At 34.1% G+C, this 18,791-nt stretch overlaps 1 protein-coding gene across 1 annotated transcript; it reads right to left on the bottom strand.

Moving 5' to 3' along the window:
- Positions 1–1,012: 1,012 nt before the first annotated feature.
- Positions 1,013–16,731, bottom strand: LOC149558517 (L-type lectin-domain containing receptor kinase IX.1-like). Its single transcript, XM_089830881.1, has 6 exons — positions 16,683–16,731; positions 2,608–2,846; positions 2,027–2,215; positions 1,917–1,973; positions 1,539–1,802; positions 1,013–1,486 (listed from the first exon to the last, which is right to left on the bottom strand). The coding sequence occupies exons 1-6, from the start codon at positions 16,729–16,731 to the stop codon at positions 1,013–1,015; spliced, it is 1,272 nt and encodes a 423-aa protein (XP_089687007.1).
- Positions 16,732–18,791: the final 2,060 nt, after the last annotated feature.

Genomic DNA, 18,791 nt, shown 5'->3' on the forward strand with positions numbered 1-18,791 from the left:
GCCACTAAATTAATGTGATATTTTAAACCAATTTTATAAAAAATAATTTACTAAATCTACTATTTTTTTAATGTTTGGTTACAAATTTATAAATCAAGTATGAATTTCTAATTGGATCAAGAAAGAAGACAATACCAAATGGAGCAACAAAGAGCATACCAGAGAGAATACCAGAGAGAGTATCGTAGACGACGACAAGAACAAATGTCACAAGCTGAAAGAGAAGAAGAAAGAAGAAGGAAAAATGAAGTCCGACAACTAAATTATGCTAGAAGAAGGGTAGGATTTCTAATACAGGAATTGGAATTACAAAATAGGGATAGAATTACTCGTCAACGAACATCCGATGAAGTATCTCATTTTGAAACACAAGGGAGACATGAAGTTGATTTTGAATCAAGTGAGAGGTACAATCAAGCATTACCTGTATTTGTGGAAATGAGTCACCAAAATGAAAATTCAAGAACAATAGAGCGTGTTCCTGAAACACCTCATCCTACAAGCCAAAATAGGATAAATTTAGGTGGATAAGGCAACAGAGAAAATATACAAAACCCAACTGTATTTCTTAAGGATAATTTCTATAGATCTCAAATGAAGTTTCGACAACAACTGGATAGCTTGAAAATGCCACAGATGTGTTATATTTGTCAGGAATGCTATCTACGAATGAAAGTGGTCCGTACATCAGAAGGTCCAGTATGCAATAGATGTTGACAAGAAAAGGGAAACAATTGTGTTCTTCAAGGCTGTGATCAATCGGCTGCCTTCCGCAGGCAATTTCTAGTGTAACCGCCCAAAAGCTGCACACATCAGCTTCTGGACTGGTTTTCCCTATTATGTAGCACTCTAGAGCAACATACCACCGCCGGCCCGCCACCATGGTCGTATGGGAATCCTCCTACTCATGTTCCATCAGTCTCGCCAAACCAAAATCACCCAACTTGGCATTGAAATCAGAATCCAACATTACGTTGCTTGCCTTCATGTCTCGATGAATGACACGCTGGTCCTACTCTTCGTGGAGATAAACAAGAGCAGAGGCAATGTCACAGGCGATACTATATCTTCGGCTCCAATCAAGCGTATCCTCCTGTTCCCCAAAAATGTGTTTATCCCGATTCCCATTTGGAGAGTACTCGTAGACCAGAAGTAACTCTCCCTTTTCGTGGCACCATCCTAGAAGCCGCACAAGATTACGGTGTCTCAACCTGTTGATTGTTTGAACTTCGGAGACATACTCCTTTCTTCCTTGTCTCGATCCTTGAGCTATTCTTTTCACAGGCAGCGCGTCCCCTGTGCCGGGCAGGATTCCTTTGTAAACGCTGCCGAAGCCGCCTTGTCCAAGCTTTTCTTTCTCGCAGAAATTTCTTGTCGCGGCACTGAGCTCGGCATAGGAAAAGCTTCGGGGGCCATGAGAACAGCATTCGTCTAGCTCTGGATCGCTCTCTTCCCCTCTTTCTGAAATACTGCCACCAGCGAACAACTATGAAGCCACATAGGACCACAACAACGAAGAACACGCATATCAAATAAACTTTCACAGAAAATCTGTTTGCATTGCCATTTCTAAGTAATTCACCAGGAGGTCCGACTTCGCACGAATATTTAGAAGTAAAATTCCAAACTTTTACGGTGTGCGTCTCTGTGTACTCTCCAATGGCAGCCGAGAAGCCAATCTTGATGTACTCTGGCAGACAGTTGCTCGGATCTATTGTGTGGTTAAATAGAGGGATTTTGGGTTTAGAAGAATTATACCAGAGAAAGAAGTGCAGAACCTTTTCTACACCGTCATGATCCACCTAGGCATCCCATGTCGCGTTTGTGAGATTTTGGTCTGTAGAGCGATTGAATAGACTAGATGTATTGAGCGGAAAAATCAACTTCGAAAAAATGCTATTGACGTTGATCCCAACATGATTGTCATCAAGATCCCAATCGTTGTTGTATGTATCAAACTCCACAGCAACCATCTGATAAGATGATTGTTTAAAGCTTTCCTCATTAAACAAGCCAAGAAATCCACCATAAGCGTCCTCTGTGGTTCCAGTTCGAATGGTGCCATGAAGAGCGCAAGTCCATCTCCATGATTATCGTCTATTTCGTTGTTCAGATCAATATTGAATTGAAAGTAAGTTGAAAAATTGGCCAGAGCCCCAGTAGACCTATTCCATAGCGGAATACGGTCAGTATAATATGCCGAGCCGGAACTGTTCTTAAGGTTCCCTGATGCTTCATTTCATGTAAGCTGCAGGGCTCCTTGATTACTCTCTTGATATGTGGCATCATTTTTCCTTTCTATACCTGTTAGAGGAGGGAAGCTAAAAGTAACGTTTCCTGCATGCGATGATAATAGGAAAAGAGCAACACAGGTTAAGAAAAGGGAGGCCCGTGTAGGGTGAGTGAATTTAGCCATCCTAATATGTGATTTAGAGGGTCTCTGAGGGTAATTTGTTAGCAATTATATTTTGTAGTGCCTTTCATAGGAAGAAGGCTATTGCAATTGTTCAGCCGATTCCATTTCGAGATAGGAACGAACACATAGGCCTCTCTCTTCATTATTATCTTACAAGATTAGGACCTGCCGATTGGTTAGTCGGGACGGACCTTTGATGGCCCGCAGATTTCATCGAGCTCTTCGTGGACGTAAGGATCAGAGCCCAAGAAAACTCTTTTTGATATCAAGCAACGTATAATTCTTGGTGGAAATCCTTGTGGATATTCTAACGAAGTACAAACTAATTGTAAAATACATGGGCTTCTCGTTTGATATTCCATTTCAGTCTTTATGAAGGCAGGCGGGCATGGTGCACAAGACGGCTGATAGCATATAAGTCGAGTTGTTTCTACAAAATGTTAAATGCCTCGTTAGTTTGTTCTCTCTAGATAACTAACTAATTTTATGATTCGGCATTTCCTAGAAAACACATAGAAGTTAAGCATTTCTTGCAGTTGGTCGGATGATTCCATTTTGGCCTATCAACGATTTTGACATTATCATTCCCCCTACACAACATGCAGTGGATTCACAACAATAAAATAAGCTTCTCTAACAATGGACAAGATGGGCCAGCCAATGATAACATACAATCAGCCTGCTGTGTTTAATTGTCATACAAATAAGCAAGAAGAACATAAGTGCACATCAGAAATGACCTTTTAAGTTGTTTTAGGACCATAAAATGCATTTTTTTTTGTAAAAGAACATTAAATGTTTTACACATTCTTTTGAAACCTTTGGACACGAGTTTCCTACGAAAGAGCATGGTTTTTCCAGCATATGGAGCAACCATATGGGCTACTATTCTATCTCCTATTTTTTCCTATAATGGGACCCCAAATACATGGATCCAAGGGGTTTCTAGATTTCTCTATCGATATATATTAAGAGAAGAAAAGAAATCTAGCCTTTATGGATTCATGATAAATCATAATATGATCATCTATAAGGAAAGGCCTCTAACTTAAATCTTTCTCAGTTTTTCTAGAATTTAAAATTTGCCTTCTTTATTAACAAATGATTATATTGTAAAACCCTCTTAGCAATATCATAATTTGACTTTCTATGGAAAAATTTTCCTCATCATCAATGATTAAGTTCTTGTAATTCAATTGACATGTATTTTCTTCTCCTTTGCATAGGTTGCTAGGATCCTTTTACTTACAAGAATTCTTTTCTTTTCTTTAGTTTCTTCTATGCTATTACTTTAAAAGCTTTTGTTGATCTTGATGGAGCCTACTTTTTTACAAAATTAGAGCTCCCATCTTAGCAAAATGACTCAAATTATAACAAAAATTGGACATTAAACATGGAAAAAACATCAAATGTAGAAATGATTCATGAAGTTCATGATGCAAGTGCATCATAGGGACATCTTAAGAAGTCTAGGAATGGAATTGAAGATAATGCATACAACATTGAACTTTAAATTGGATGAAATTTTACTTGTAGTACTTGTGATAACATGTAAAATAAGGGAAGACTTGACAACAATCATGGCTATAGTGCTGTTCAAGATCGCATGGTTCTTGCAAATGTTAATGGAAGATTAGGGGCATACCAATTTAGTTGTATTAATGAGGAAGGACAAATGGAATCAGTAGGACCTCTAATGGAAATTGTAATATCATAGAAACTAGAATTACACATATTGTAAATAAATATTATTTTCTATGTGTTAAGCTTTACAGTCCCAGACAATAGGAGTATTTAACATGCTCGACTTGTAAGTATATGTGCACTCTTGTGAAGAGAAACAAGCCTGTATATGACATGTGGAGTCGAGAGGGCATGAAGAGGAAATCAAGAATAGTAGCAAAAACATATTCATAGGTTGGCAACAGTATAATAGTTCCATTTGATATTCCATTTTATTCTTTATGAAGGATGGCGGGCATGGTGCACAAGATGGTGGATAGCATATAAGTGGAGTTGTTTCTACAAAACGTTAAATGCCTCGTTAGTTTGTTCTCTCTAGATAACTAACTGATTTTATGATTCGGCATTTCCTAGAAAACACATAGAAGTTAAGCATTTCTTGCAGTTGGTCGGATGATCCCATTTTGGCCTACCAACGAACAGATAGGCCTCTCCGTGTTGCGTTAAATTTCATTATTGTTTTGTGACGGATAAGCCCTAGGAAATTGCTAGTCACAATGAAACTTCGAAGAAACACATCGAGGTCTTCGTTGATGTTGACATATCATGAAGAGCGTGCAAGAGAAATATTTTTGATGTCATTCGCTATGGAATTTTTTGTGGAATGCCTTTGGGCATTACTAAAGAAACACATCGAATACGTTGAAATTCTCGGCGGTTCTTGTTGCAATGTTCCGCAAGTTTAGTCTTTTCAAGGTGAATAGGCATGGCCCACAAAATGCTGGATATCATAAACGTCCAATTTTCCGTATAACATTGTGAGTTTTTTTTCTCTAATATTATGATCCAGAATTTCGTAGAAAACAAGAGCACTTAAAGGAGCTGAGGTCCCTCTCTTTTGATCAAAATAGAAGATGAATATTTTTTTTAAAGATTAGGACATTGGGTGATCACTACAACATGAAGGGGGGTTTTAAGATAATATTGGAGATAATTTTTGAGTAAATTATTGTAAATGGAGACAAAAAAAAAAGTTGTGTATTGTCTTAAGTATTGTCTTTAAGTGAGTGTCTTAGACTATTGTCTTAGAAAGACAATAAGGAACAACACTATTATTGTGTCTTAGAGATGATTTTAGTATTTTCTTTATAGAAACGTCTTTAATCTCGCTTATTTTCTTCTTGAAAATAGTTAGCGAAAAGATGGTATCAAAATAATAAGTTCTATATATATATATATATATATATATATATATATATATATATATATATATATATATATATATATATATATATATATATATATATATATATATTGCAGTGTAATTAATTAATTCATGTTAAGGCATGATGGATTTGAACCACCATCCCTTGCTTGTAATGCAGGGGCTCATCCATTGAGCTAGCACCTTTTAAAATAAGGAAAAATAATAGTCTAAGGTTTTACAAATAAGAGATACAAGAAGGGAGCAAGGCAGACTGATTCAATGAGTAGGAACATTGATGATGACTTGAGACTTGCATGTGGATAGATGGTGATAGGCTTTGGTAGATTTACATCTTGCACTCAAGATTGCATGCTCATCACATAGATGTTGAAAAAAATTAGATGGAACTTAAACTTGTTTTAATTGTAAACTTTAATACATGGTTTCAAATGTTGCTTAAAAGGCTAAAGCTTTTCATAGTTTTAAAAAAACTAAACTCTAATTTAAAAACCTTTACAAGTATGTTCTCTACATGGGCTAACTTGAGGCTTTGGAAATGGGTATGCACATACAAAAACAGAGAAAGATTTTAGCTACAATTGACCTCATACACACGTACACCTAATGTGGAAGTAAACATGGGCATGACAAGTATTTTTCATCACCACATATGCCAAGACTGAAAGCCTTTAAAAGTAACTAATTTATTGAATCAATTTTAGATTGTTGTCCAAGAAGACCATTAAACTCAAATTCTAAACACAAAAATACACATCAAGTAGAAGTTGAATTTTCATAGGGAAGATGATGGAAGAAAATTTTAAAGAACTTAAAAACAAGCCAAATTGAGTGTAATAAAATAGGGGAGTGCATTGGAAATTAGGTAGGCTATTGTGACCAAGAAAGAGAAGTGGGGTTGTGGGGCAATGATAGGGAGATTTGAAGAGATCACCCAAGAAAATCAATTCAACTAATATTTTGTTGTAGTATAATCTAAAAACATACCACATTTATTTACTTTTACCTCTAACTCATAAGAAGAGCAATAGAATGGAGAGATTGTAGACTTAAGCAAGTTACTATAAGATCATCTATGCTTTTCAGTGAAATAAAAAAATCTAGAATAGGAAGGTTGATGAGCTCCTCAACAAAAAAAATAGAATATAATATAGCTTGCATTCATGAAGCTACGAAAAATTTACCATGATGGAAGCACAAATGAGCCTCTTGGAATAGGAAAGGTTCATGCTGCAGAACACTAGGGATGAAACTACAGTTGTTTCACTAGCAACATCTAAGCTAGGATCCTGCCTATCAATTTTATATGTAGTTCTAATAGAATCCATATTCCCTAACCTCTACAGACATTTATGGTCATTGTAGGGATCACCGGCTTGCATAATTTAAGGCAAGTCTCGATAATGTATATACCCACTTGATATAGAGATAGTGATTCATGACTAAAAGCATTCACACAGTTTAAACTTTATACCTAAACAAATATAGTGCTTAGGTGAGCAGTAGTCTTGAGAAGATATTTTATGGCCCTTGCATATGGAAGTCTTTTCATTGGAGAGCTCACTACCATGAATCTACCAAATTCCAAATAACTCCAAGAGAGCATTGAGCTATTTAAGTTAAAATTGGGCATAGATTATTGAGCTAGAAGAGGAGACATTCTTGGGCACTAAGGCTTGACATAACTTTGAAAGTTGGTTGACGGGGTTAATGGGGTGTGATGGAAGGATTGTGATACTTAGACACTATTTTTTCTAGATAGATCAGAATAAGCTTGGGTCAATGCTATTTCTCATTGATTGGGAATGCCATGAGGAATATTTATCACATCTCTCCTTAAGGAATGATGGTCTCCCATGTAATGAGAAGCTCCATGGTGAAAATTGAATTATTCTATTTAAATAGAAATATATGAGAAAAGAATAGACTCACTAAAAGAAATTTTGGAAGATTAAGGACTCATTGGTTTTTCCTATATTCTAAAAAAAAATTAAGTGGAAAGAAAATTTAAACTTATTTGCATAAGAAATGATGGCAAGTAAAGGTCCTCCCTAAATGATCTACACAAATTTTACTTAGACCTTGTAAAGTCTAGTTGGCAACTATTAGTATTTAAACATTAAGCCAAATTTCCCCTTTCTTTATTGACGAACCACTAGTTATGAAAATAAGAGGAAAGGTCAAAGAACCATACAATGTGGTTTGAGATTTGTCTCATACTTTATTCATGTGATAATTCTATAAGAGGTTCTTCTTGCAACCACCTGTACCATGTGCTTCCCCTCAACATATTAAAGCCATGTCAAGTAATGGCCAAACTTTGTGTCAAGAGTTTGTCTTACCATTGGCTTGAACAATATGGTATTCATGCTCTCAATAATGATTATGACACAAAATGTGAATGGGATATAAGTAAAATGCATAAATGTTTTGTTGATCAAATGCTACAATCTACAGTAAAATACAAGCTCACCATGCTTAACTAACCAAGGTAGACTATTGTCTAGCATACAGATGTCTATCTAGTATGTAGAGTTAAGGCTTTCAAAATTCAGTAGTTCACCTTCCAAAAAATGGTGAAAACATGCTACTACAGAATTTGTCTTCAACCAAGCTTTAAACTTGGATATCCAAATAAACAAAGCCATCATAGTAGCTAAAAATTACAAAAAACATGAAATTCAAGGAATTAATTTCCATAGCTTGATTCAATACAACCAAAAATTTGCAAAAGAAGTAGTCATCAATAATTATATATAGTTACAAAACAATAAGAATTAATTTTAGATGGTTTGAGTGTTAAAGTCAATTTTTCCAGTTTCTCTTAGTTGACAGTATAGGTTATGCTAAGCATACCAAGGCTATCATGCTATATTTTTTTTCAACGTATTTGTACTCCAAGTTTAGAAAATATGAATTGTTGGATCTTAATTTAATTCCTAATCTAAGCTTGCTATTTTGGAAATGAGTGTTTGATTCCATTTTCTTTTAGAAAGTCTTCCATTGAACTTTCTTGTGTCATAACTTTGTGGACAATGTGTTGGTCTAGGTATTCTCTGTTGAAATCTCTTGTGTCATGCTTTTTTGGGCAATACATTGATCCAAGCATTCTATGCTCATTCTCCAAATCTTTCTTAGCAATTGATGTATTTTCTACCTCATCTTCAGAATTTTTTGTGTCACTTTAAGATGTCCAAACTTATAAAATAGCATATCTATGGCAATTTTTAAAATAGATATTTGACTAATAGCATAATATAAATTATATCTTTCTTTCTACTTGGTTTTGGTATCATTCCCCATACACAACACACAGTGGATTCACAACAATAAAATAAGCTTCTCTAACTATGGACAAGATGGGCTAGCCAATGATAACATACAATCAGCCTATTGTGTTTAACTGTCATACAAATAAGTAAAAAGAACATAAGTACATATCAGAAATGACCTATTAAGTTGTTTTAGGACCATAAAATGATTTTTTTAATGTAAAAGATCATTAAATGTTTTACACATTCTTTTGAAACCTTTGGACACGAGTTTCCTATGAAAGAGCATGGTTTTTCTAGCATATGGTGCAACCATATGCGCTACTATTCTATCTCCTATTTTTTCCTATAATTGGACCCCAAATACATGGATCCAAGGGGTTTCTAGATTTCTCTATTGATATATATTAAGAGAAGAAAAGAAATCTAGCCTTTATGGATTCATCATAAATCATAATATGATCATCTATAAGGAAAGGCCTCTAACTTAAATCTTTCTCACTTTTTCTAGAATTGAAAATTTGCCTTCTTTATTAACGAATGATTATATTGTAAAACCCTCTTAGCAATATCATAATTTGACTTTCTATGGAAAAATTGTCCTCATTATCAATGATTAAGTTCTTGTAATTTTATGATATAATATTAAATTTCACCCGATATTGCTCACTTCGCAACATTTGACTAAATATCTTCAAACCCTCCGAACTAATATTCCACTCATCTTGCCAAACTATAATCTTGGGACACCAGATGGGAAAGTGTTTTTGATATCAAATGATATGGAATTCTTAGTGGAAATCCTCATGGATATTCTAACAAAGTACAAAACTGACATTGAAATTCATGGGCTTCTCGTTTGATATTACATTTCAGTCTTTTTGAAGGCAGACAGGCATGGTGCAGAAGATGGTGGTTAGCATATAAGTCGAGTCATTTTTATAAAAAATTAAATTCCTTGTTAGTTTGTTGTCTCTATTTTACTTACTGATTTTATGATTTGGCATTCCCTAGAAAACACATAGAAGTTGAGCATTTATCAAAGCAGTCGGTCGGGTGATTACATTTTGACATACCAATGGACACATAGGCCTCTCCATGTTGCATTAAATTTCATTATTATTTTTTTACCGATAAGACCTAGGAAATGTTAGATTAGGTGAAAAACTAATCTCCCAAGAACACTTGCATGCATAAACCTGTCACATGGATGAAGCAAAGAACAGAGGCAAGGAAAAATCAAGGAGGCCAAAAAGCCAGATCCATATTATGGACATGCAAAGAGCAATATCTCATATAATCCAATAAGTGAATGTTTAAAATACAAAGAGGTGAATCCTTATAAAGGAATCACGAAACCCGAAAAGGGAAACTAAAGCCTAAAAAAGCTAGGGTTGCACAATATAATTAATAAAATATTAATTATATGCACCTACAAGATAGCTTAAGAAAACTAGAGTAATAGGCAACTTAATTAATTAAATCAAAGTGATTTAATTAATAAGTTAGAACAAATAATTACTCTAACACCCCTCCTTAAGCGAAGCTTGGGAGGAAGCTAACCTAGCACAACTATGAAAGAGAATTGGGTCCCAGCAAGAAGGCCAGATCAGGTACCCAATCACAACAAAATCTCTATAAAGAGGAGAAATAGAGAAAACCACATGGGAAAAACCCTACTCCAAAAAGAGATAGCAAAGAATGTTCCAGAAGAAGGAACAAAGAGATCAGAAGAGAATCATTGAAGCATGAAGAACCGCAAAACTCTGTCAAAATGTTGATCTGTAGAACCTCCATGGAAATAGAAGGCACGAACCATCAACCAAAGAAGCATAGAACAACAATATAACCTCCCCTTAAGGCAGGTGAGGTGACAGGCAGCTGAAAAGATGGGCCAAAAATCTCCTACAACATAGGAGCCAAACACATCGAGAGTGAGGTACAAACACAAACAAAAGCACGTGTCGTCGACACTGCATGAGGAATTAGAGAAAGAGGGCCTATAAGCGGAAAACAACTATCCCCCCCATGGCACTTTATATAATAGTGCGAGTACAACGAATCACAATGATGAAAGGGATCCTGAAACGCAAGAGTGGCACTTTATCTCAGTGTGTTGCATAAAAATGCTTACAATGAATTTCAACAATGATCAGAAAAGACATAAGGCTGAAACAACAGAAGGTAGAGCCCAAAACGAAGCAACTGAAGCAACAAAATCGATCCTCGGACCTGAAACAAACAAGATATCCACCAGAATGCTAAAATGCAAAAGACTGAATAGGATGTGCTTGGAATAGAATCTGGAACAACAACCAGCATCACTAGAAAGTGGATAGAAAGAGCTTTCCAATGATATAAAGAAGTCCAAAATCAGAGATCGGAAGCTCAAGATACGCCTCCCAGAGTGTAAAATAGAACATCCAGCTTTGACTGCCAAAATAGGAAAACAGACTGTATAAAAAGTCCAAATAAATAGCACCATCATGACGGGCTCGGAAAGAGCTTTCCTACGATATAAGATTCATCAAAAAATACCTCCGTATGACAAAGATATGGCCAAAAAACCACAAACAGCTTTTAAAACAAAACAAATTATAGAAATGATGATTTGAAAGCCGTCAAATTTCAGCCCAAAGATGGATGACATCAGCACCTGCGGCTGTGCTTCAGTACCTTGCTGATGTCACTTCTCTGTCATACTTTGCTGATGCAGCGTCCTTTTTTGGAAGATTTTGAAAATGTTTTTTTTTAAACAAAAAACAAAAAACTTTGAAGAATTTTTGCAAAAAAAGCAAACGCTTTTTTTAATAAAAACTCATGAGCCTTTTTTTAATAAAGCCTTTTGATTTTATCATTTATTTTTTTAATAAAAAAATAAATCTTTTCTTCGGAAAGCGTGCCCAAATCTGGTAACAAATTTTTGCATCAAATTTCAATTGTGTCCAAATTGGACAAATTTTATATGGAAACAGGGGTTTTTGGGTGCTACGAATCCAACGGTGAGGTCCATTTGGGCTCAAAATGCACCAAAAAAATGACCCCTCCAAATCCAATACAAAATAACTCTAAAAATTGAAACCCTCTGAAAAATGCAACTTCTGAAATGCTTCAACAAACCACGAACAACGAGCAGCAAGCTTGCTCTGATACCATGTTAGATTAGGTGAAAAACTAATCTCCCAAGAACACTTGCATGCATAAACCTGTCACATGGATGAAGCAAAGAACAGAGGCAAGGAAAAATCAAGGAGGCCAAAAAGCCAGATCCATCTTATGGACATGCAAAGAGCAATATCTCATATAATCCAATAAGTGAATGTTTAAAATACAAAGAGGTGAATCCTTATAAAGGAATCACGAAACCCGAAAAGGGAAACTAAAGCCTAAAAAAGCTAGGGTTGCACAATATAATTAATAAAATATTAATTATATGCACCTACAAGATAGCTTAAGAAAACTAGAGTAATAGGCAACTTAATTAATTAAATCAAAGTGATTTAATTAATAAGTTAGAACAAATAATTACTCTAACAAGAAATTGTTAGTGATGATGAAACCTCAACGACACGTAGGTTCCATCAAGGTCTTGGTTGAGATATGAAGAGCGTGCAAGAGAAATATTTTCGATGTCATCCACTACAAAATTTTTCATGGAATGCCTCTGGCCATTACGAACGAAAAAAATCAAACAGGTTGAAACTCTCAGGGGTTCTTGTTGTGACGTTCCATGAGTTTAGTCTTTTTCGAGGCAAATAGGCATGGTCCACAAATGCGGGATATCATAGACATCCATTTTTTCGTATAGTATTTTAATGCCTCATCAGTTTGTTTTCTCTAAGAGGCATTAATTAAAGCGAGAGGCTTCTACAATGGGAGCACATTTCGTTGTAAACAATCTAACATTTTGAAAAAATTTGACATGTAGTTGAACAGTTATACCACGTCCTTTATTGAAATTCCATTTGGACTTGACCAGCAATGCTTAACACTGATGCTTCCCATTCCCTCATTAACCATATAGTATTTTTTATTTGAACACTTCGATATTTCGAAACACTAAACACACGTCCTGCGAGTCCATAATTGCGAACGTCAGGTCCAGTTGGGTCGTCATCAAATAACAGTTTATTGCTGATAGTGTGAAGACACATTTAGACATTTCTAAATATATTTCTTCGTCATTCACTCGAGGAAGAAGAAAGCCAATAATCTGTTATGAAAAGAAAACCAAATGTCTTGCCTTATGCTCCATTTTTACGCATGACATGTTTTCAATTCTTTGAAGTTGAACCATCACACATCAGCATTATATATGGCAAGAGCCTATTTTCTTTTTTATTCAACATTGTATTGAACAACAAGATCGATATTCTGATTTCTATTCAACATTGGATTGAGTAACAAGATCAATATTATGATTTCTATTCAACATTGGATTGAGCAACAGGATCATTATTCTGATTATGTATGTTTATGTGTTTTGATTTCTTCTATTTTTGAAACTTTTATTGTGTTTTCTTTTCTTATTTTCAAAGCTCTATAATTTCCTTAATTTTTCTTAGAAACTTTGATAGAATAGAAATTCTTCTCAATTAGAAACATTGTAGATTTGTATTTCTTCCATTTTAGAAACTTTTATTGTGTAGTTTTTTCCTATTTTGAAATCTACATACTTTCCTTAAATTTTCTTAGAAACTTTGTTATATTAGAAATTCTACTCAATTGCAGATTTCTTTCTATTTCTTTCTCTTCATTCAAAACATTAGATTTTTAGAATTTAGATATTATAGTATTAATTAATCTGACTTCTTCATTAGATTATTTGAATCAATGATTATATTCCTCTATCTATTATTAAAAAAATATTACAAAGCTATTTTAAAATAACATTAATAATGGTAATTGTTTGCAATTTTAATAATTATATATTTTAATTTTTAATTTTTATTAATGAGTAGTAATCTTTTTAATAGATAGATCAATTTTAATATATAAAATTTTAGATTGTACTATTTTTCATGTTATATTCTTAAAATTCAGATATGCTCTCAGATTATTGATATTAGAAAACCTTTTAAATTTGTTTAGATTTATTTACTATGTGGATTAATAATAATAATTGTTTGCCATTTTTTATAATTATATGTTTTACAATTTTTAAAATTTATTTAAATAAATAATTTGTTCTCGAGAAATATATTAGTATAAAATTATGATTTAGTTAAATTAATATGCAAAATATTTTAACAAGAATTAAAAATGTAGTAGTAGATGGGTGCAACACTGTTTTTAGATTTGATCTTGTAAGATTTTAAATCTTTATATAAGTGTTGCATTCTATGAACTATCATCATCATGTTGAAGAGTAGTAGATAGATTTTAGATCAACTAATTATATAGTATGGGTCATGTGAACTATTATGATGATGTTAAATAAAAGTAGATGAGATTTATATCAATTGTAGCTCCTACAAACTATTATTAAGATTTTCAACAAAAGTAGAAAATTTTTTAATCAACTAATTCTATGCTATAGGTCCTATGAACTATTATTGTACTATTAAATAAAAGTAGATGGATTTGAATTTAGCTAATTATACTATTATAGGTTTTATCAACTACTATCATGATATTAAATAGTAGTAGAATAATTTAGATAAGCTCATTAAAGATGATGAAGCAATTTAAATCTAGTACTTTAAGGAAACTCATTAATAAAAATAGGAGTTATTTTTTTAAGAAATAGAAAAATGATTTGAAACCAATCCATTATATAGTTTATCAAACATCCATGTTTAGATAAATAAACATAGATACACATGTACAATTATAATTAATTTATATATTTATAATGCATGATACATTAATTTTTATTAATGAGTAGTAATCTTTTTAATAGATAGATCATTTTTAATATATAAAATTTTAGATTATACTATTTTTCATGTTATATTGATTGATTAATATTATTGTATTGTTGTTATACATCTTTTGAGAATAGACTTATGGGAAAATAATTTTTTATTGCTTGATAATAAAAGAAAGTTTAAAATTATAGGTATCATTTAGTTATGTATTTTTAAAGAACAAAATTTATGAAAAAAAAATTCTTAAAAACTTTGTTAGAATAGAAACTACATGGTCTCTACCTTGTCTTGTGATGTGTGTAAGAAGTAGGTCCTAGGCCTTGATATAATCTCTAACATTTTGTTCAAATTTTCTCAAATTTATAAATTTCAACCTTATATTAAAATAGATTAGAAAAGTTCAATTAGATCTATCAACTAAGTCTGAAAGATTAATACACATTTAAATGAAATGATGCATCAGGAAATTTAAATTTTATATTTAAGAATGTCTTTTAATTTTTATAAATTTTATTCTACTTATAAATCTCAATTTTAACGTCTATCAAAATATGAAGAAAATTAAAAATAATATTTCATGAAATGTTATCTATTTTCTCCTTAATATTTGAAGTTAGGTTTTACTATTAAATTTTTAAATCAAAGATTAGAACATTATATAAATAATATTAAGACGATATAAGTTTTTTGTTAAAAGAAATTAAATGCGTAGAATTATGTCAATAAGAAAGAATCAAACAAATCTTCTTCTCTTTCAAATATAAATTTATTGCTATATATGCATAGCTTAATTCTTGTCATTTTGATACTGACCATTTTTTATCCTTACATTATAGATATTAGAAAAATATTAACTATGGATGCTCAACAAAATAATTCTGAGAACACTATCACAAGCCCACTTCTTCCAAACGACTTGGTGCAATCAAGCCAAATTGTTCAAACTTATTTGGATAGATTGGGAACAATCATTTCTGAGTCTTGTAAAAAAATTCCAGATGAAATTCATAATGCGAGCTTTCATGTTCGAGGTGTCCAAGATTCTCAAATCTTGCAGATGGGACAATATACAAAGGAAATTCATGACACATGGAAGAAATCATTTGGGTTCTTTGAATTTATGAAAGACATCTGCTATGATGAAGAGCACATGGATGGCAAAAATAACCTTTTCCTCACTAATGAATTCCACATGTTTTTGCATCACTATAATGAAATCTAAGAGTCATATTATTTGACATTATCAATTTTTTTAATTAATTTTTTTGTTCGACTTATCAATTTTGATAAACGTATGTTATTTTTCCTTTGTCTTAAATAAATTTAGTATTATACATACAAGACTATTTGGTATTTAGTATATTTGTAGATCTTATCTACACAAAAAAGTTCCTCCTATATGTATTTGTGAATTGTTAAACTATTAATTAGAAATGAATAAATATCTATCTTATCTAAAGTGCAATGCCACAAAATTAATGTGATATTTTAAACCAATTTTATAAAAAATAATTTACTAAATCTACTATTTTTTTAATGTTTGGTTACAAATTTATTTCATAGAAATGAATAAATCAAGTATGAATTTCCAATCGGATCAAGAAAGAAGAAAATACCAAATGGAGCAACAAAGAGCATACCAGAGAGAGTATCGTAGACGACGACAAGAACAAATGACACAAGCTGAAAGAGAAGAAGAAAGAAGAAGGAAAAATGAAGTCCGACGACTAAATTATGCTAGAAGAAGGGCAGGATTGCTGATACAAGAATTGGAATTACAAAATAGGGATAGAATTACTCGTCAATGAGCATCTGATGAAGTAAGTCATTTTGAAACACAAGGGAGACATGAAGTTGATTTTCAATCAAGTGAGAGGTACAATCAAGCATTACCTGTATTTGTGGAAATGAGTCACTAGAATGAAAATTCAAGAACAACAGAGCGTGTTCCTAAAACACCTCATCCTACAAGCCAAAATAGGATAAATTTAGGTGGATAAGGCAAATTTAGGTGGATAAGGCAACAGAGAAAATATACAAAACCCAACTGTATTTCTTAAGGATAATTTCTATAGATCTCAAATGCAGTTTCGACAACAACTGGATAGCTTGAAAATGCAACAGATGTGTTATATTTTTCAGGAATGCTATCTACGAATGAAAGTGGTCCGTACATTAGAAGGTCCAGTACACGTCAGCTTCTGGACTAGTGTTACCTGTTATGTAGCACTCTGGAGCAACATACCCCCGCGTGCCCGCCACCATGGTCGTATGGGAAGCCTCCTGGTCATGTTCCATCAGTCTCGCCAAACCAAAATCACCCAACTTGGCATTGAAATTAGAATCCAAAATTACGTTACTTGCCTTCACGTCTCGATGAACGACACGCTGGTCCTACTCTTCGTGGAGATAAACAAGAGCAGAGGCAATGTCACAGGCGATACTATATCTTCGGCTCCAATCCAGCGTATCCTCCTCTTCCCCACAAATGTGTTTATCCAGAATCCCATTTGGCAAGTACTCGTAGACCAGAAGTAACTCTCCCTTTTCGTGGCACCATCGTAAAAGCCGCACAAGATTACGGTGTCTCAACCTGCTGATTGTTTGAACTTCGGAGACATACTCCTTTCTTCCTTGTCTCGATCCTTGAGGTATTCTTTTTAGAGCTAGCGCCTCCTCGGTGTCGAGCAGGATTCCTTTGTAAACGGCGGCTTCACCATCCTAAAAGCCGCACAAGATTACGGTGTCTCAACCTGCCGATTGTTTGAACTTCGGAGACATACTCCTTTCTTCCTTGTCTCGATCCTTGAGGTATTCTTTTCACAGCTAGCGCCTCCCCTGTGCCGAGCAGGATTCCTTTGTAAATGCCGCCGAAGCCGCCTTGTCCAAGCTTTTCTTTCTCGCAGAAATTTCCTGTCGCGGCACTGAGCTCGGCGTAGGAAAAGCTTCGAGGGCCATGAGAACAGCATTCGTCCAGCTCTGGATCTCTCTCTTCCCTAGCCTTACCTTCTCTTCCTCTTTTTCTGAAATACTGCCACCAGCGAACAACTATGAAGCCACATAGGACCACAACAACGAAGAACACGCATATCAAATAAACTTTCACAAAAAATTTGTTTGCATTGCCATTTCTAAGTAATTCACCAGGAGGTCCGACTTCCCACGAATATTCAGAAGTAAAATTCCAAACTTTTATGGTGTGCGTCTCTGTGTACTCTCTAGTGGCAGCCGAGAAGCCAATCTTGATGTACTTCGAAAAAATGCTATTGACGTCGATCCCAATATGATTGTCATCAGGGTCCCAATCGTTGTTGTATGTATGAAACTCCACAGCAACCATCTGATAAGATGATTTTTTAAAGCTTTCCTCATTAAACAAGCCAACAAATCCACCATATGTGGCATCATTTTTCCTTTCTATACCTGTTAGAGGAGGGAAGCTAAAAGTAACGTTTCCTGCATGTGATGATAATAGGAAAAGAGCAACACAAGTTAAGAAAAGGAAGGCCCGTGTAGGGTGAGTGAATTTAGCCATCCTAATATGTGATTTAGAGGGTCTCTGAGGGTAATTTGTTAGCAATTATATTTTGTAGTGCCTTTCATAGGAAGAAGGCTATTGCAATTGTTCAGCCAATTCCATTTCGAGATAGGAACGAACACATAGGCTTCTCTCTTCATTATTATCTTACAGGATTAGGACCTGCCAATTCGTTAGTCGGCATGGACCTTCAATGGCCCGCAGGTTTCATTGAGCTCTTTATGGACGTAGGGATCAGAGCCCAAGAAAAATCTTTTTGATATCAAGCAATGTATAATTCTTGGTGGAAATCCTTGTGGATATTCTAACGAAGTACAAACAAATTGTGAAATACATGGGCTTCTCATTTGATATTCCATTTCAGTCTTTATGAAGGCAGGTGGGCATGGTGTACAAGAACGTGGATAGCATATAAGTGGAGTTGTTTCTACAAAATGTTAAATGCCTCGTTAGTTTGTTCTCTTTAGATAACTAACTAATTTTATGATTCGGCATTTCCTAGAAAACACATAGAAGTTAAGCATTTCTTGCAGTTGGTTGGGTGATTCCATTTTGGCCTACCAACGAACAGATAGGCCTCTCCGTGTTGCGTTAAATTTGATTATTGTTTTGTGACGGATAAGCCCTGGGAAATTGCTAGTCACGATGAAACTTTGACGAAATGCATCAAGGTCTTCGTTGACGTTGACATATCATGAAGAGCGTGCAAGAGGAATAATTTCGATGTCATTCGCTACGAAATTTGTTATGGAATGCCTTTGGGCATTACTAAAGAAACACATCGAAT

Source organism: Cupressus sempervirens, chromosome 5 (assembly GCF_028749045.1).
Source record: "Cupressus sempervirens isolate cs-2001-9-10 chromosome 5, ASM2874904v1, whole genome shotgun sequence".
In the NCBI taxonomy this organism is placed as follows: Eukaryota; Viridiplantae; Streptophyta; class Pinopsida; order Cupressales; family Cupressaceae; genus Cupressus; species Cupressus sempervirens.

What these genes read in the sequence shown, in the direction of transcription:
- LOC149558517 (XM_089830881.1), bottom strand. Translation starts at nt 16,731, where the DNA reads ATGGTGGCGGGCACGCGGGGGTATGTTGCTCCAGAGTGCTACATAACA. An exon ending in TCCAGAGTGCTACATAACAG is followed by an intron (nt 2,847 to 16,682) that starts GTAACACTAGTC and finishes AACATTTTGTAG; the next exon opens with AAACAACTCGACTTATATGC. An exon ending in AACCACAGAGGACGCTTATG is followed by an intron (nt 1,974 to 2,026) that starts GTGGATTTCTTG and finishes TCATCTTATCAG; the next exon opens with ATGGTTGCTGTGGAGTTTGA.